The following is an 18,420-nucleotide window of genomic DNA, read 5'->3' as shown; positions in this document are numbered from 1 at the left end:
GAGATAGTGAGCAATAAATACAAATGTAAATTATACCACCTATTATTAGGTTACACCACTCAAAATTGCCAATAGCCAACTACTTTTACCTACAAAAATGGTAGTTTCACAGGGGAGAGTAGTAAGGGGGGGGGATAGGAACAACTTGGGGGTACTTGAACAATAAAAAACAGAAAAAAATGGTAATTTTATATGGTTCAACCTAATAAAATGGTTAAGTGCAATGGAAAAGTGATGGGTAAGGAGGATCAGCAGTGGCAGAAGGCTGCAGTTATAAATTACATCAGTGAGTTGACATATTGGGGTGGGGTGGGGAGGAATGAGGAGTTATCTTAGATACTACACTCCCATGTGGTAACACCAACTTCAACCTCACAGGGTCATGAAGATCAGATAACAAAAATAAAAATTTTTATAAACTAGAAAGTTCTAGTACTGTAACAAACTATTATTAAAGTTTCCTACTTTGCTGCTGGGAATTGCGACAAACATTTAAGGCATAAATATAACTGGATGGCTCACAAGATTGCTAGTTCACACCTTAGTTGAAACAAAGAAACAATTAACAGGGGAATTTTTTTTTTGGTTTAAAACTTTTCTTCCTGCTCCCAGAAAACAAAGGTTTTGTTGTTCTTGTTCTCTAGTCAATAAAGTATTATCTACCTAAAGAAGGTGATAGTACATGTCTGGAAACAAATTGTTGCGATGCAGATGAGATTGCAATCCAAACGATTTCCAGCAGAATTCCAAGAGAAAGTCATGTTATTTTAGCATAGTAAAATGTAATAAAGTATACCATGTGTCTGAAATTTAACATCTCTGGAGAGGGTAAGAATTTCACTAGCTTCACCAATCCATTCTACCAGATAATCATTATTCGCCATGCTTGGGAAAGATTACAGTTAAACTAGCTACTAAAACTTAACAGACAAGGAAAAAGTAACCAAAAGAAAACTATACTAGGTTAATCTGTAGAGAAGTGATAGGTATGCATAGTTTCTTTTAAAGAGACAGCCTTTATTTTAAGGATTTTTACACTGAAGAATTCAAAAGGTGGTAAAGTTTTTTTTAATTTATTGATTTGTATTTAAAAGGAACTGTTGACAAAGAGTCACTGAAAATAATCTGAACAAGCAGGAAAATACAGTTAGTGATACTGAAACACTACTAAAATAATTCCAGAACATATGGTTTATCTGCCATAACAATATCTCTTAGATGTGATCATTAATACAAAATCTGACTGCTTTTTACTTTTCTCAACACACAGTGGTATAATGAACAATATTCAATCGCTTCTGTACTTTCCTGAATATATAAAAATTAAAATACCTATTAAAAACTAATATATCTTCTCTTTAATTTTTTTCTTACAGATACAATTACAATATTTCCATTCAATAGTGGTGTGGTTTAAGAGATTTTTCATTCACAAGTCAAATAACAATCCACCCAAAGGGAACTGATAGTCTTTAGGCTCATAGTGCAAATAAAGAGCTCAAGAATGCAGCAACTGACATTTCTAAAATACAAAACAGATAAAATTCTTAGAAGATACATGCAACAAGCTCTACTAAGCAGCTGGCCACAGAACTAGAACATTTGATAACTTTACTGGTGATTTCAATAGGATTCCAGATGTTTCCAAACTCAACTTGAACTCTCATCTTAGGCTTTGTATTTTGCTTTTCCAGTTTCACTAATAACACAAACATGCTAAAAAATAAAAATCCAGAAATTCACATTAGAAAAGTGTGTTCTGAAATGGAAGGCAAGAATAGAACTTTGCATATCTTATGTGAATAGTATTATGCTGCAGGGTTTGTTTGTTTTGTTTTGTTTTTTACTAAACAAACTGAAGTTTGTGCAGTCTCCCGAATATTCTTCACTTATATTTAGAAATGCATTCTCAGGACTCCTGCCTCCAGAGGAGACAGGCATTTGAAGGACAGTGAAATAAAAGACTTAAACTAGTTCATTTATTTCTTACTTACGACCACATCTATCATCTGAAATAATAATGGGACAGTTAGTGTATATGAAAGCTGTTCAACTATTTCAGCCAGCAAGAAGTGTCACTGTAGCCTGGCCAAATTCCAGATCTAAGGACGTCTTTACTTGACTACAGCTTTATGTGACTAATGGGAACCATCAGTCTGCTCAAATTATGAGGTGCTGGAAAGAGAAAACAATTCTCTTTCATAAATTTTTATATGGGTTCTGAAAAATGAGAGTGAGAAAAATAAGTTTTACTTACATTCAAATCCCTGAAGTATTCATTATAGTCAAGGGCATATCCTACAACAAACTTGTCTGGAATTTCAAATCCAACAACTAAAAAGAATCATAATTCATCATTTAGATATGGAAAACATCACTTTCAAATCACATGTACCTTCTCTAAAGTAATTCTAAACCATTTCATTTATAAAACTTGTTTGGGTTAAAGATGATGGTTAAATGATTGACAAGAAGTAATTCACTTACAGTCTGGTCTATATCCAACACTTCGAGGGGTCCTTTTTACCAGCAAGCTGTTAATTTAAAAAATGTGATATGTGACATTTTTAAACACTATAGGGCATTACAAAAGAGAACATAAATGTTCTGAAACCTAGTTTCATCTGAATTTAGCATACCATGGTCAGTTTTAACATACCCAAAGAAAGACCATGAAACCCTGTCTAAATAAATCACAGGGATCACTGAGCAAGGGCAGCAATGAGTTCACACTACAGATGAAGCCCTTGATTGATCTCCACCTGGAACATGATGGACTCTTCTGAGAACTGCACCCGACTACCCACGCACCCATTGAAGGACAGCTAATCAGGAGGATACATAGCGGGAGAGTGCCAATGAGCAAAGAAAGGCGCTCCCAGTCCAGAATCCCTAGAAACACAATCCCTTAACCACAAAGGGTGTGGGAGAGGTGAGCATCACCTTTCAAGAGTTTTAATACTTTGCTTACAAAGAGGAACTTTAGGTTAAAAAGTAACTACCATACTAAAGGAGCCAGTATTTATGTTTCAGAGCAAAAACTGCAGACAGGATGAGTGAATTCTAACAAAAGCTAATTTCATAATTCAAGTGTTGCCTGCTAAAATTTTTTAGCCATTAAAAAAAAAGTTGTAGAGTGACAGTGCTTTGAAAGCCTTGCTGTGTGTTAAAGGCAGTCTCAGTAAAACTTATGATTTCATACCTTCCTAGATAAATATGTTTAAAGAACTGGAAATGACCTAAAAGTGATTCTCAGCCTTAACTGCACATGAGAATCATCTGAGAACTTTAAAATAAACAAAACAAAACAACACTCAGATACCTAGGCCACACCCCTAACCAATGACATCAGAATCACTAGCCATGGGACACAAATTTTTTAAAAAGTCTCAGGTAATTCCAAAGTGCCACTGAAGGTGAGAACCACTGGCCTAAGTCCTAGGCTCCAAGGGATCATCTAATCAAATCCTTCATGATTCTCTTCCATTAATTAAACAGATTCACTTGGAGTGAATTTCCATTTAGAAAGAAAAACAATGAACTACTCACAGCAAAACCCATCACTCTACCTTCACTCACTGAGGAACACTCCAGAAAAGATACCATCAAATTCAGTGCAAGCTTTACTAAGGGTTCAGGGGAACTCAGCACTTCATACGCCTGTAGATCTGAATGTTTAATAAAAAGTTCTATCTGTAAGGTATGATGGTAACTTGTTTTTTAAGCAATTTCAATACTTTAAGTGTGTAACCACTCCAGAGAAGACATACAAATGGTCAATAAACAGATGAAAAGAATCTCAAGATCACTGTGTATCAGAGAAATGCACAATCATTTACAAAGGATACTAAGTTTTATTTGAGATCACATTGCTTTTTGAAGATAAAACAACTGTTGAGAGCATTTACCCTTACAAAGGAATAACTACTTAATCCCCTTGCAAATGAAAAAAAAATCCTATGACAAAACGTTATATATATATATATATATATACCTTGCAACCTTCACCATCTTCGGATTATACTGCTTGACCAAGGCAAGCAAGGTTTGCATTGTTTTGCCAGTGTCAATTATATCCTTTAAAAAAAGACATTTAAATGGTAAATAAAACCATCAAAACTTTAAATTCAGAGTCATCATATGAGCACAAAATACCCAAACCTCATGTATAACTGGAATAATGCCATTTTTTCTCAGTACAGTAATCCTCACCACAATTCATACACTAGATATTCTAGAATCTGTAAAGCATCTGGCTCTCAGCAAGCAGTAGGAATACTGGTCCTCCAAACTGGATTTCAGCAGGCACCAAGAAGTCAATGACAACTAACCTAAATATATAACTTATTATAGATTATATATTACTTATGTATATTTATTATATACTATTACCTAATATACTTATTTTATATTATTTATTATATATAATTAAATTTATACTATTTAAATGTATTTATTCAAAACAAACCCATCTCTCATTGGGAAAATATTTCTTAAACCATAACCCTAACACTCTTCATTGAAAATACTCTCTACAAACAGTATAAAGCAGTGCTTTACAAAATGGGGTCTATGAGTCATCAGAAACAGCAGGGCTGGAGACTTGTAAAAAATGTGTATCTCTGGACTGTGGCAGACAGAATTCTGATGGCTTCCAAGACACTCCTGCCCTCTGGTGTACACACCAGGAAAAATTCCCTCCTGCTAAGGATGAAGACGGAACTGTGAAGAAGATGGGATGGTCACTCCTGTGACGAGTAGGTTATATTGTGCAAGATAGTTGTTAACAGACTGGAGAGGATTCTCCAGCTGGTTTTGAAGAAGTCAGCTGCCACGTGCAACAGCCATGTGCTACAACATGAGGATGGCCTTTAGAAGCTGAGAGCAACTCCCGGCTCTCAGTCCTGCACCCACAAGAACTAAATTCTGCCAACAACGTGAGTGAACTTGGAAGGGGCTCATAGGCCACAGGTGAGATTGTAGCCCCAGTTTTGATTCAGCATGATGAGACCCAGAGCAGAGGACTCAGAGCAGAGGACCCACCTAACCTGTACTTGGGCTACTGACCCATGGAAACAGATAATAAATGAGTGTTGTTTTAAGCTGCTAATTTAGGCATTGCCCCAGAAAAAATGAATCAATCTGAAATGGAATTAATGAAGCTACATTTTAAGCTACATTGTTGCTCTTAAGCCTTAAACCATTTTTACGAAAGAGAATGAGAATGTATTCCATTGCTCAGAGTATAAAGTATACACCACTTTGATAAGTCATTTGGCAATAATAGTAAAATTAAAAATGTACAAATTCTACAACCCAGTCATTCTACTTCTAAGCGCCAATATTTAGAAGGAATTCATATAAATGCACGTCAGGACATCAAAGGAAGGCTCTTAGCAGCCCTACGGTAGTAGGAAACATTGTAAGCTAAATCCCTATTTGCAGGGTATAAATTGGTTGATTTCTATACTGCAATGCTATACAGCATTTTAAAGCCAACTGACTCTATATGTGTCAACACAAATAACCTCAAAACCAATTTTGAGTGACAATAACAAGCTGCAAGAGAGAATATATATAGTGTGGTACTATATCAACTTTTGAATCAAAATATATTTTGTATATGGATACATATATGCAATTGAAGCAATAAGAACATGCATGTGAATAATAAACATTAACTTTAAAAGAAAAAAAAATTTCAAGCCAAAAAGAGGGGTAAGAAATATTCCAAAATGTTTTCCATTATCCAGTACAAATAAATTAAAGTATTTTTGACAACCTCACTCTCTTATAACACAAGCTCACCATTAAAATTGAATAAGAGGAATTTCTTTTCCTAGCTTACCTCTATGACTGTGCATACTAAGTTAGAAAATCACAAACACTATATCAAAAGTATGGAGAACTTACTTCAACAATCAAGACATTCTAGAAAAAAAAAGAGAAATGAAAATCAGTACAATGAATCAGACGGTGTTTCTAATTATAACTCAAATCATAACATAACAAATTCCATCTGTTGAGATTTGGAACTCTTTAATATGAAATTTTCAGTGCAATGGAATTTTAAAAAATAAAATTTGACCCATATGTTCATTTTTAAAAGTTTTTATTACTTAAACAGAGATCTAATCTTGGACAAGTCATAAAATTTCTCTGAGCCTCAGTTTCCCACGAGTAAAATGAGGGACTTGAATGAATACACATCTTCAACTCTAAAAGTCAATAACTATAATTCAGAAAATAATTCCAAAATCATGCATTTAACTTACCATATGGAATCTAATTCAAAACCCATTTACTCATTAGACTGAAATTGTTCTATATTTTCTGCATGTGTTCATATTCTTAGACTAAACTAAAGAAAAATACGAATCTTTGCTTCCTCCCACCATAAATTCTCACCCCAATTTCTACCTCTCAGAATTTTATAGCTGGAAGAACCCATACAGAAAATACCACTGGACTACCTCCAAGGTACAGAAGAATCCTACTTATTCTTACATTAGTTATAGAAATGAAGCAGCATTTCACATACTGGTTATAATCACTAGCATAAGATCCATACTACATTATTTATTTTATATTCCATTTCTCTGTCATATACATATAACATCAAAATTTTAATGTTCTATATATTCTTCTAAGTCAGTGGTTACCAATGGAGGGCACACAAGATCCATTTAGTTGCAAGAAAGGAAAATTAGAACTTTCTAAAAACCTCAATTTGCATAATCTGTAATGCTCCCTGTACTTTACAATACACATAATATTACTACCACAGTTCATATATAATTTACTCCGCTCTTCATATCACAACTAATTTATCTTTCAAAAGATACTGCAATCTAAATCTTTAGTAAAACTGAATATAGTAATTAATACACCAATAATTTTTTCACCACTATGTGGTTCTTTCTCAACACTCTCTACCCTAGCTAGCACATCTGAAGGATAACAATTTGCTGTCAGTAACTGTGGCTCATTGCTGCAGCGATGTGCACCATGGGATGATATTATAGTTTGAAAACACTGAATTAGGAGAAAGAAAAACTGGATTTTAGTCTTGGATCTAATACTAAATACCTGCATAACCTTGATTACCAGTAATTCATAATCATAGACTTTTGGTGGTATGAGACAGTTTATACAAATCAAAATCCAGAGACGTTAATACTATTTTTTAAAAATAAAAGAATGAGAATTGCTACCATTGTTGAGGGCTTATTTTATGTCAAATAGCTACATCATCACTTAATAAATTAAAAAATTAAAGCTCAGAGGTCTGTGACTTGCCTAAAGTCACAAAAATAGCCAAGTAATAAATAGAGATTTGAAGAGGTGTTTTCACATATTCTTATCCATTAACTTCAAAAAGAGTGGAGAGGATATTTATATACGTATCTGCATATATATAGTGTCCCAAAAAGATGAATATAAACTCTAAATAACCCATAATCTAACCAGCAAGAAATAACTTCATCCAATTTATGTCTTGATTTTTTCCACAATAAATTGTGCTTTACTGTGACTAACATGAAAAGAAAGTTATTTTAGAAATAGAGATCTTTTAAGATCACAGAGCTACATAGTGGAACAGAGCCATTAGATGGGAAAGGCAAGGTCAAATAAAATCACAGAAGGTGAAATCTAGGCCCCCTCCAGCACTAAAAACTGACAGTAAGAGTAAGGTTTTCAAATGACTTCAAAATATGGGCAAACCATACTGAAAGGGAAGGAGGACAGGTCTGGCAGTGGTGTATAGGATGGACAGGGAGGGAAAAGAATCCATAGATTATAATTTCTCCTTTAAAAGTCTTCCAGAGATGTTGAGCAGAACAACATTAACTTAGCATGACTCTGATAAGGGATCACAGAGTATGACACAAGTGCTGTATGCTGAAATTTCCTTGCAAAGTCAAATAAGCTGTAAACATTAACATGTAAAAAGCCAGGTCTTGAGCCTGACAGACCTAGATTCACAAACAAGCTCTACCACTTACTGGCAGTATGACTTAGAATAAGTCCTTCAACCTAGCTGAGTCTTATTTTACTGATCTGTAAAATGAGAATAGTATTTACCTCACAGAATTCTTCTGAAAATGTAAAATTATGCATTTATATTTGGCACAGAGTCATTAAGTAAAAAAGTAACCGGCCACTTAAAAATGTAGCATTCTAGCCCCGGCTGGCATAGCTCAGTGGATTGAGCGCGGGCTGGGAACCAAAGTGTCCCAGGTTCGATTCCCAGCCAGGGTACATTCCTGGGTTGCAGGCCATAACCCCCAGCAACCGCACATTGATGTTTCTCTCCCTCCCTCTCCCTCTCCGTCTCCCTCTCTCTCCCCCTCCCCGCCTTCACTCCCTAAAAATAAATAAATAAAATATTAAAAAAAAAGTTATAAAAAAAATGTAGCATTCTATCATTTATCACTGGTTACTCAAAAAAACATTTCATTGTATCAGAAGAAAAATATTCAGACATCTTAATATCTCTATTAGTTCAGCCAATTGTCTATACTGGAAGAATTTTGATGTTTTTTAAATTATTTTTGAGATCTCTTAAAATAGTCATATGCTTGAATTTACTGGGTGTTCTAACTATCAAAAACTGTTGTAAGAACTTGATGTGCAGCCCTGGCTGGTGTGGCTCAGTGGATTGAGTGTCGGCCTGCGAACCAAAGGGTCACCAGTTCAGTTCCCAGTCTAGGGCACCTGCCTGGGTTGAGGGCCAGGTCCCCAGAGGGGGGCATGTGAGAGACAACCACACATTGTTTCTCTCCCTCTCTTCCTCACTTCTCCTTTCTCTAAAAATAAATAAAATATTTTTTAAAGAACTCTACACTCATTGTTTCACTTAATCTTCTTAACTGTGTGAGGGGAATGCCATTATCACCCCGACCTTACGTATGGGAGACAGAGAGGTTAAATAAACCGACCATGGTCACATGTTAGGAAGCAATGAGCCAGGCTTTGAATCAAAGCTGTCTGGCTGCAGAACCCACACTTTCAGCCACTACACTATTACTGTTTCTCTATCTTTTAAGAAATTATGTGTGAGTCTATTTTTAAAAAGAAGACTGTCTTTCTCCCCATACATATCCTTTCAAAGGATCCGAAATTAGATCCTCAAAGAGGCAGCGAACAGTACTTGGCAACATGGACTTTTAAATTTAATGGTGGATTCTGCTGCCTTGTGGACATCTGGCCTAAAGAAAGATACCTAACCTAGATTGTTCCCAAGGGTTAAATAATCCTGATTTATGTGCATAAGTAACTATGTAAACTGCCTCTTAGTGACTGATTGACCACACAGTGTTACTAATTGACTTTTGGTAGAAAGGGCTATTTTTTCCCCTTCAAGATACATACCTTTCCAGTTAAAGTTGAGAGATCATCTCCACCAATCACTTTTATGTCCCCTGTCGACTGGTCATTCTAGTAAAAAAAAAAGATATAAATATATATGTACATCCTTTTGTGTATACACACATTCACATTTTGTATTATCAAACGGGAACTAGAAGATTTAAGAAGTTAGCTTTCTAATGTCATAGCATTATGAACACATTGTAAGAATTATGTTTCTAGAAATGAATGACTAGGTAACTTTCAAATAGAGATTAGTAAAAACTAAAAAGTCCTAATTAGCTATTACTGACTTGATGCTTTAGGAGTCTTAAAAATAGGGTGCACCCATTTTCAAGTGGGCAGTAGTACAGCAGCCACCCATTTTCAGTCACAGTAATTTCTGAACCACGGGGGAAGTTATTAGCATGGCAGGTGTCTGGTTCTGGCCCTAGACCATTCCCATGAATTAAACAAGTTGAAGGGTCTGGTCTACAACACACTCAACCCCAAAGATATTTCCCTGAAAAGTATAGCCCAGGTCCAGTTCATCTTCGGCAGGGTCTGGGAAATGAGGTCTCATCAGTAGTCCTTTAAGGCATCCCTCTTAGGTTCCCAGTTTTCCAGTATCACAGAATCCAGTAGAAACTCTTATAGGAGTTTCAAAGGAGAATGCTCCACACCCACTGTAGTGGGCGGTGATAATGATCATCACTTGGCTGCACTGGATTCAAGACAGAAAACTGGGGCGAAAGAGCAGGTAAACAAAAGAGCTTGGACTTGCCCTACCAGAGAACAAACCATATCAAAGCTACAGCAATTACAACAGCGCTGTACCAGCACAGTCATAGAGAAAGAAATCAAGGAACAAAATAGAGCCCAGAAACAGATCCAGGAAATATATGAGGATTTAGTATATGATAAAGATGGTATTTCAAGTCAGTAAGTAGAAGATTAATTATCTAACAAATGATGTTTGATCAACTAGTTATCCACTTGGGAAAAAAGTAAAGCATGATCCCTACCTCACAGCATACACAAAAACAAATTCCAGATGGATTAAAATCTGAATGTGAAAAATAAAGCCATAAGCAGAATGGAAGAAAATAGACTATTTTCACATTCTTAGAAAGGATAAAAACCTAGGCATGATATGAACCCAAACTGAAAGAAAAGATCTATAACTAATATTCCCATTGGGTTCCAACAATAACCACCCAATAGGAAAATGAAGAACAAACACAAACAGGCAATTCACAGAAGAGAAAGCCATAACATATAAAATTAGATCTATCTGAGAAACAAATGCTAAAACAATGTGATTCTACTGTTTGCCCATTCATGCTGGCAAAACTTAAGCCTCATGATACATGTGGGCAAAAGTGAGAGAAAAAAAGAACTCTTGTTGCTGCGAGTACCAATTTATATTGGTACAACTTCTTTTGAAAACAATACAGCAATACCTATTAAAATTGTAAATACACATGCCATTTGCCCCAGCAATCCACTTTCAGGAATCAATGCTACAAAAACACCTGTGAGTATGCAAATGTACATAAAAGGAAGTTCACAGTATCAATTGTTTATAAAAAAGAAATACTGGAGACAACCATGTCTTTTAATAGACAACTGTTTAAATTAAGTCCTCGTAAAGTAAATACCATGCACCTACTGCAAAGAATCTGATAATCTATCCAAACTGACATGGAATAATGATAATTAAAAACATCTACTAGTACAGCAATATGTTGCCCATGAAATCACTTTTGTTCAGCATTTTAAAAAAGTCTGTAACAGCAATTACATCTAAATGGTGAGAATGGGGATAACAAGACTTTTTACTTTTACTTATTTCTATTTTTGTCATATGCTTCTATATACATGTTCAATTTTTATGGAGTGTTGTTTTTTTTTTTTTTGAAAAACACAAATGGGCCAATACTGTTAAGTGTTGCAAACTAAACAGAAGATGTAAGTATGACTTCTGATATAAAAAAAATAGCTCATATTACTTCTAATTTTAAGGAAATTAAGGCCCTGGCTGGTGTAGCTCAGTGGATTGAGTGTGGGCCTGTGAACCAAAGGGTTGCCGGTTTGATTCCCAGTCAGGGCACATGCCTAGGTTGCAGGCCAGGTCCCTAGTAGGGAGTGCGTGAGAGGCAACCACAGATTGATGTTTCTCTCCCTCTCTTTCTCCCTCCCTTCCCTCTCTCTAAAAATAAATAAATACAATCTTTTTTTAAGAAAAAGGCAGCTATGCACACCCTTTATGCTAACTTAGACCCTAGATTTTCAAATACAGAGAGAACTGATAAATAGAAAAAAATTATACAAAACCTTTCAATGAGAGTGACTCATACTAAAGGATTTACACTGTAAATTAAGTTAAACAGTGACATCTTCTGTAGAAATTTGGTATTACAGTCCAACTTCAATTGACCCTCTTTTACAGAGAAAAGGAGTAAAGATCTGAGAACTAAAAAGTATGGAGACACAGAAAACCCCCAGTGATCCAAAGGCTATGGCAATAGGGTAAGAGACATAGAAACTCTAAAAATTCAAGACACTGCTGATCCACTAGCCTCCCAAATCTCCATATTCCTGTTGGCCCTAAGGTTTTTAGCTTAAACCAATTCTCTTCTGGGGCTTTTTTTCACGGAAACAACACCATCTTTTAAATGGAGGCTAATAAAGAAGACTCATTTAAGAAAAACATTGCAGCCCAATGTGCTAGAAGACAGGTAGTAAGTGCCCAGATTACATATAAATGGTACCCATGGATCAATTACCCCACCAGAAGAACTTCTCTCTCTTCCTCCCTTCCTGTCTAGAACAAGCTTCCCATTGTACCCCTACTTCATTACATTACTGAGTGGTCCTTTTGTGCCTAATCTTAAGATAATTGGACTGGCAGAGTAGAGGGGAGAGATTCCCCTCTCCTTCCCTCCCCTGTCCTGAGTTGGTCTTCCTTCTCTATCATCCCACCTCCTTTTTCCTCCCAGCCAGAGAACCCAATCTGTCAACTACATAAAATTCCCACAGAAACAATTTGGGTCTACCAAATCATACCCTTAGCACTTGTGTTTCTATTTTGTCTACTTTTCTTGAGTCCAGGTGAAAAAAAAATAGAAAGAAAATAGAAAGGAACTATGCTTCTTTCTATTTGTCTGTCTCTAGACATTTTGAAAACCTCTAAGTACCAACAAGAACTGCAGCTTGGTATAGGGAAAGAGCAAAGCTGTGTAAAACCATATAATGAATGGGCTGGCAAAAGAATTACTGGAACAAACAGGTTGAGGCCATAAGCAGAAGACGCATAGAGGCCAGTCACCAAGGCTGGGGTCCCAAGAAAGCAAGGCTAGGAGTATTAGTAAGGTAGAAGTGTGGCCTTAACATTTAGTGGCTTTGCACTCTGCAGAGCTTGCTTTTTGCTGTGAACTTCCGATCATTATTTCAGGAGCCTACAGTGGAGTTACTGGGGAAAGAGCCATTCCCTTGAACATCCAGTGAGGCTTCAAGTCCACCACACCATCACACTTTTCCTTCACATAATAATCTCAACTATCCTCTCTCCTTTAACTCTTTTCCTATACCCTGATTAAACATCAACAAAAGTGAGAATATTAGAATCATATACTTTTAGATGTAGACTGCACCTCAGATGAAAAGTGGCAGATATCTGATTTTCTAAAATAATATGCAGAATAAAGCATATCTGGAAGGATATATGTTGAGATAATAAGTTAATTTATTTACTGTATCTTATAAGGTATTTTAAAAGAACGGATCCCTTTAAAAAAGCTATTATGTTTAAAAATATGCTGATGTAGCTGGGCCCTTATAGATTGTCCAATCCTGCACTATTCAATACAGTAGCCCCTAAGCATATGTGGCAATTACTTACAATTAAATAAAATTAAAAATTCAGTTCCTTTGTTGTACAACACGTATTTCAAGTACTCAACGGCCACATGTAGCTAGCAGCTCTATATTAGACAGCACATATAGACTATCTATATCATTATAGAAAGTTCTACTTGTCTGCACTGATCTAATCAAATCAAAGATACCACTTAGCAATAATAGAACACCTGGGAAAATTGAAGAGTTAGTACTGATATTTAATACCTAGCATTTTCAAGTATACTGTTTTCAAAGTTTCAGAAATTATTGCATCTTTTCTTTATGTTTTTCAATCCATGCCTGATTTGGGACTAGTACCCAGTATAATAAATATGTTCAACAGAACTACTTTTCAGGGCCTAAGATAGTACTTTGTATATAACACATGATCAATACATGTTCGCTAAGTGGATCAATCTACTTCCTTAATTTATCACAGCATCTGTAGTTTCATGGGCCCAAACTGTAACTCTGCTCTTATATTCTAAGAATCAGAGTGCTTACATAAACCTTAACTTGTCCAACAAGGACCACATCAAAGTGAAAATGCACAGGGAAGGGCTAGAAAGTATACTCTGACCCTAGTTCTGTTAAAGTTTCCTTATAACACAGATAGCAAGCATATATCCCTATTCCTGCTAAACTAAATAAAAAGTAGGAGAAAAGTATAAATCACTTCACTAGCTTTATATACACATAAACATGGATTTATAGAAGATAAGATTTACATTATATAGTGTCAAATTTAAAAAGATACACATATTTAATTTCAACTGTTCTGAAGAAAGCACACCTCAAAAGCAATTTACCAAATACAGAGAAAAAGATCAGAATGAAAATACTGATCTCTTCTAAGAGACACATTAAAAAACTACTGCAATAGTCCTGACTGATGTGGCTCAGTTGGTAGGGTGTCATCCCACAAAGTGAAATGTCATTTGTTTGATTCCCAGTCAGGGCACAATGTTTGGTCTCCAGTCGGGGCCATTTGAGAGGCAACTGATCCAACCAATCGATGTTTCTCTCTCATATCAATGTTTCTCTCCCTCTCCTTACCCTCCCTCTCCATATCTCTAAAAATAAATAAATAAAACATTTTAAAAAAGTAACTGCTGCAATATTTTCTACATTGTCTTTAACAAGCTTACTCAAATAGCCACCTTCTTAAAAATTACAATAAAGTAATTTGCATCTTCGATATATTAAACATCCCAATTAAGCTATTAATCAAGCAAATTCTAAGATCAAGACTGAAAGTTACAGCTTATATATCTTGAGTACAACCGAGGGAAAAACTCCGTAATTGGTTAAATGAATTTTGGTTGCATGTAAAACTTCTGACTAATAGAGAATGAAAATAATAGGAAGCCAGCCCTGGCTGACATAGCTCAGTAGATTGAGTGTGGGCTGCGAACCAAAATGTCGCAGGTTCGATTCCCAGTCAGGCCATATACCTGGGTTGCAGGCCACAGCTCCCAGAAACCGCACATTGATGTTTCTCTCTCTCTCTTTCTCCCTCCCTTCCCTCTCTAAAAATAAATAAATAAAATCTTAAAAAAAAGTTCTTTAAAATAAAAATCGGAAGCCTATATTACAGGATCCAATTCAGTTAAAAGTTTTCCCAAATAAGACTCTGAGTTCTGCACACAGAGTTAAATGTTTGGGTTCCAATCAAAGACCTGTATGATCTTGGGCAAGATATTAATCCCTCTTTACATCATTGTTCTCAAATATACATGGAGACTAAAAGAAAGTGTAACAAAGGAAAAAAATAACAGGCTAATTTTCCCTTTTCTTAAGGCCCACACAAAAATATTCCCACAAAAAATTTCCTTGTCTGACAACTTTTCCTCCTGAAGTGTCATCATTTCTTATGAAACTATTTTAGTAAAAAAAAATTACTAAAAAATTGAACTGACAATAGAGAAACTACATTTCCATACTTATCAACTGCTTAATTTTTCTGAAAATCACAGAGCTTTAGGGATAGAAAAGGCCACTGACTATATAGTACTAACACTGCATTGTTCTAAGATGCACATTCACATTTTAATACCTCTGAAATCAACATACTACAACTGATCACAACTTACTACCATAACTGACAGTGTGTTGTTTTTTTTTTCTTAACAGTAAAAAAGCACTAAGCCTTAAAATCAGTGGTATCTTAGAATTAAAGAAAATGGTATTTGGAATCCCCAATTTTCCATCTAGGCACTAAGCAAATAAAATCCTGCCTAGCTTCTTTGATAAACAGTAGGTAAACTATAATATATGTGTGATATGTATGTGTGTATTCAAAGAAAAATCATTAAAATATTAGAAATAAAAGTGCTGGTGAAATTTAGAATGACTTACCTCCTTTATACTTTTTGTGGTTGTATGTTTTTATAATGGGCTTTTTAATCAGAAAAATGCAATTTTTATTTTGAAGAAAAACACGATGGGGTGTGTTGACATTGCTAGTGCTTTTTAAATAATCCAGTAATACTTAACAGCTATGAAACATTTCTTTAGGATTAGTGCAAACCAGTCAATGTTTAATTCACTATTTCAAACTGAAATCAGCATGTAAAACTATACTAACATTAATTAATGTTACTGATACTACAAACAATTTTAAATTTCCATTTTACAACTTCATCAAATTAAGTTGCCTAGATTTTTATATGGATGTGTGAATATCTTCCATGACAAACTGAAACATTAAAGCACATGGATGGTTTTCTTAATTTCTGTTGCTTAGCAGCAAATCCACATAATTTTCCACAGAATTTCACATAAAACAGAAAATATTATTTTCATCTATGTGAAAATTAAGCTAAAAATCTGCTTTGCTTATGTTTAAGATTTCACATTTTTTAATCAGTTGACAAGTTCAGTTTAATAATCCTCTAAGATCTAAAACTACTAAGAGAAGAAACTACAAGTAGAAAATGGAATTAAAATGTCCAAGTGCTCCTTTCCGTCAAATTGCTCTTACAGCTATAAAATACTTTTTTAAAAACTTGTTTTAAAAACTTATTTTTATGAGTTTTCTTTTCAAAGAAAGAACATTCTGCCCAATTTCCCAGAGGAATGAAGTATGGGTCATAAAGTAACAAGATTTTATTTTTATGTGTGTGTGGGTGGGGTGCCTAAGAAGATCAAAGAAAAATCATGCCATGGACTTTGAGTACATGTTTTGACTCTAAGGAATAATATATTAAAAACTGGGCAGCTATACTGTCTAAAATTAAATCTTAATTTAAACCAGCAAAATAAATAACCTATGATGAGTAAAAATCCAAGTTTTTTGCCCTGGCTGGTGTGGCTCAGTGTATTGAGCGCCGGCCCGTGAAGCAAAGAGTCATCAGTCCAATTCCTAGTCAGGGCACATGCCTGGGTTGCTGAACAGGTCCCCAGTACTACAGGGCATGGGAGAGGCAAGCACACATTGATGTTTCTTTCCCTCTCTTTCTCCTTCCCCTCTCTATAAAATAAATAAATAAAATCTTAGTTTAAAAAAACCCACATTTTGTATTAAATAAGTCTTTACTTCAAACAAGACTGACAAGTTAAAAGGAGCTTATAAATATGAAATAATGTTATGATGTATAAGCATAAATGGTTTTAATGGGATAGGGAAAATGTCTATAATACTTAAGTAGTTATGTAGTCACCCACAGGACTGGTGAAAACGTGAAAAAGATCAAAGACTTGGGTCAAATAAATGATTAACAAAGAGAATGAAGGTTGAAAGTTAAATGTGGATAAGTGGTCTTATTCTCAATAAAAATGTGAAAATAGGTGATTTTCTACAAAGATGTACTAGAATACTGATTCATGAAAGAGCAAAGACTGAACATTTATGAGAACTTTTGAAGAAGCTAGGAGAAATCCCATTTTTTAAGGAAAAATAGTAATTCACAGACACCACACTGCTAACTTATAACCAGAAGCAAAGCAACAGTATAAAGTAATAAAAATTAAACATGCACATGATTAAAGAAATCATCCACATGTGGATGTTCATGTGCAAACATCACACCGATCTTTGTTCATTCCAGTGTCAATATTCTGAAGCATTTGAGTTCGTGTAACACAGATAGAGTATCTGTGAACTAAAAGTGTTTTTTTCAATGTGCTAATGCTCTCACTCCATATGTTTTCTAGAAATAACTGTTGACCCATCTTATTTATCAGAGCTAACTAGGACAACTTCCCCACAAAGCAATCTAGTTCCAGAGAAGATATCTGCCACCAGTAAGTAGAGTTAAACAAACAAACAAACAAACAAACAAACAAAAAAACTATCACCCAAGTCCCAACAGCAACTCTTAAAGGGGTTATAAAAACTACAAAAAATAGCCCTGGCTGCTGTAGCTCACTAGATGGAGCATGAGCCTGTGAACCAAGGGATTGCTGGTTCGATTCCCAGTCAGGGTACATGCCTGGGTTGTGGGCCAGGAACTCAGTAGGGGGCACAGGAGGGACAACCACACATTGACGTTTCTCTCCCTCTCTCCTTCCCTTTTCTCTACAAAATAAATAAATAAAATCTTTAAAAGAAAATCCAAAAAACAAAACCAAAAAATTAAAGGCTTTAAAATAAGTACATAATCTCTAATCTGACTAGTTTGAAAAAGATAATATTCACTTGGATATAAAGTACTGGTAAATATATTAGAAAATCTCTAACCAACTGAAATGAACAGGAAACCCTACAACTGCCATGTTTTTAAAAAATTTTCATTGAGTAAACATGTATTAGCTGTACTTACACAGTAGCTTTTCAGTCTGATAAAATCTACAGTCATAGGAATGGATCTATCACTATTTCTGTTCAGTGCTTTGATGTAATCCAGCAGGTCAGCAAAGAATTTATAGCCCCCCTTGAGCACACAGAGGGCTACAATATGATGGCCTCCCATCTCCTTCATCACATCTCGAGCAAGACGTTCGGTCCTATGGAGATAAAATTAGGAATTTAATAGAAATTTATTTATAATAAAAATGCACATACCTTTATAACAAACGTTCTTTAAACATTAAACTTCCACAAAATACATCCTTGGCCCATATAAAGTATATCCTTGCTTCATAATGCAAAGGCAAAAATTTCAAAAACTTTCAAAAGCCAGGTAAACTATAATACCTATAATAAATTTTTAAAATGTCATTTAG

At 35.1% G+C, this 18,420-nt stretch overlaps 1 protein-coding gene across 2 annotated transcripts in view; it reads right to left on the bottom strand.

The window, feature by feature from the left end:
• Positions 1-315: 315 nt before the first annotated feature.
• The window catches only part of HPRT1 (hypoxanthine phosphoribosyltransferase 1), a 30,171-nt gene continuing 12,066 nt past the window's right edge, over positions 316-18,420 (bottom strand). For both annotated transcript variants that reach the window (XM_036017111.1, XM_028522816.2), the window contains exons 3-9: positions 18,018-18,201; positions 9,376-9,441; positions 5,914-5,931; positions 3,995-4,077; positions 2,488-2,534; positions 2,258-2,334; positions 316-1,716 (exon numbers count right to left, since the gene is read on the bottom strand). In XM_036017111.1, the coding sequence (XP_035873004.1) occupies positions 1,669-1,716; positions 2,258-2,334; positions 2,488-2,534; positions 3,995-4,077; positions 5,914-5,931; positions 9,376-9,441; positions 18,018-18,201 (523 nt within the window). In that variant the 3' untranslated portion in view covers positions 316-1,668. The remainder of the gene's footprint in view (positions 1,717-2,257; positions 2,335-2,487; positions 2,535-3,994; positions 4,078-5,913; positions 5,932-9,375; positions 9,442-18,017; positions 18,202-18,420) is intronic.

Source organism: Phyllostomus discolor, chromosome X, assembly GCF_004126475.2.
Source record: "Phyllostomus discolor isolate MPI-MPIP mPhyDis1 chromosome X, mPhyDis1.pri.v3, whole genome shotgun sequence".
Taxonomy (NCBI): Eukaryota; Metazoa; Chordata; class Mammalia; order Chiroptera; family Phyllostomidae; genus Phyllostomus; species Phyllostomus discolor.
The sequence above is the reverse complement of the archived record's forward strand: the minus strand, read 5'-3'. Positions and strand labels throughout refer to the sequence as shown.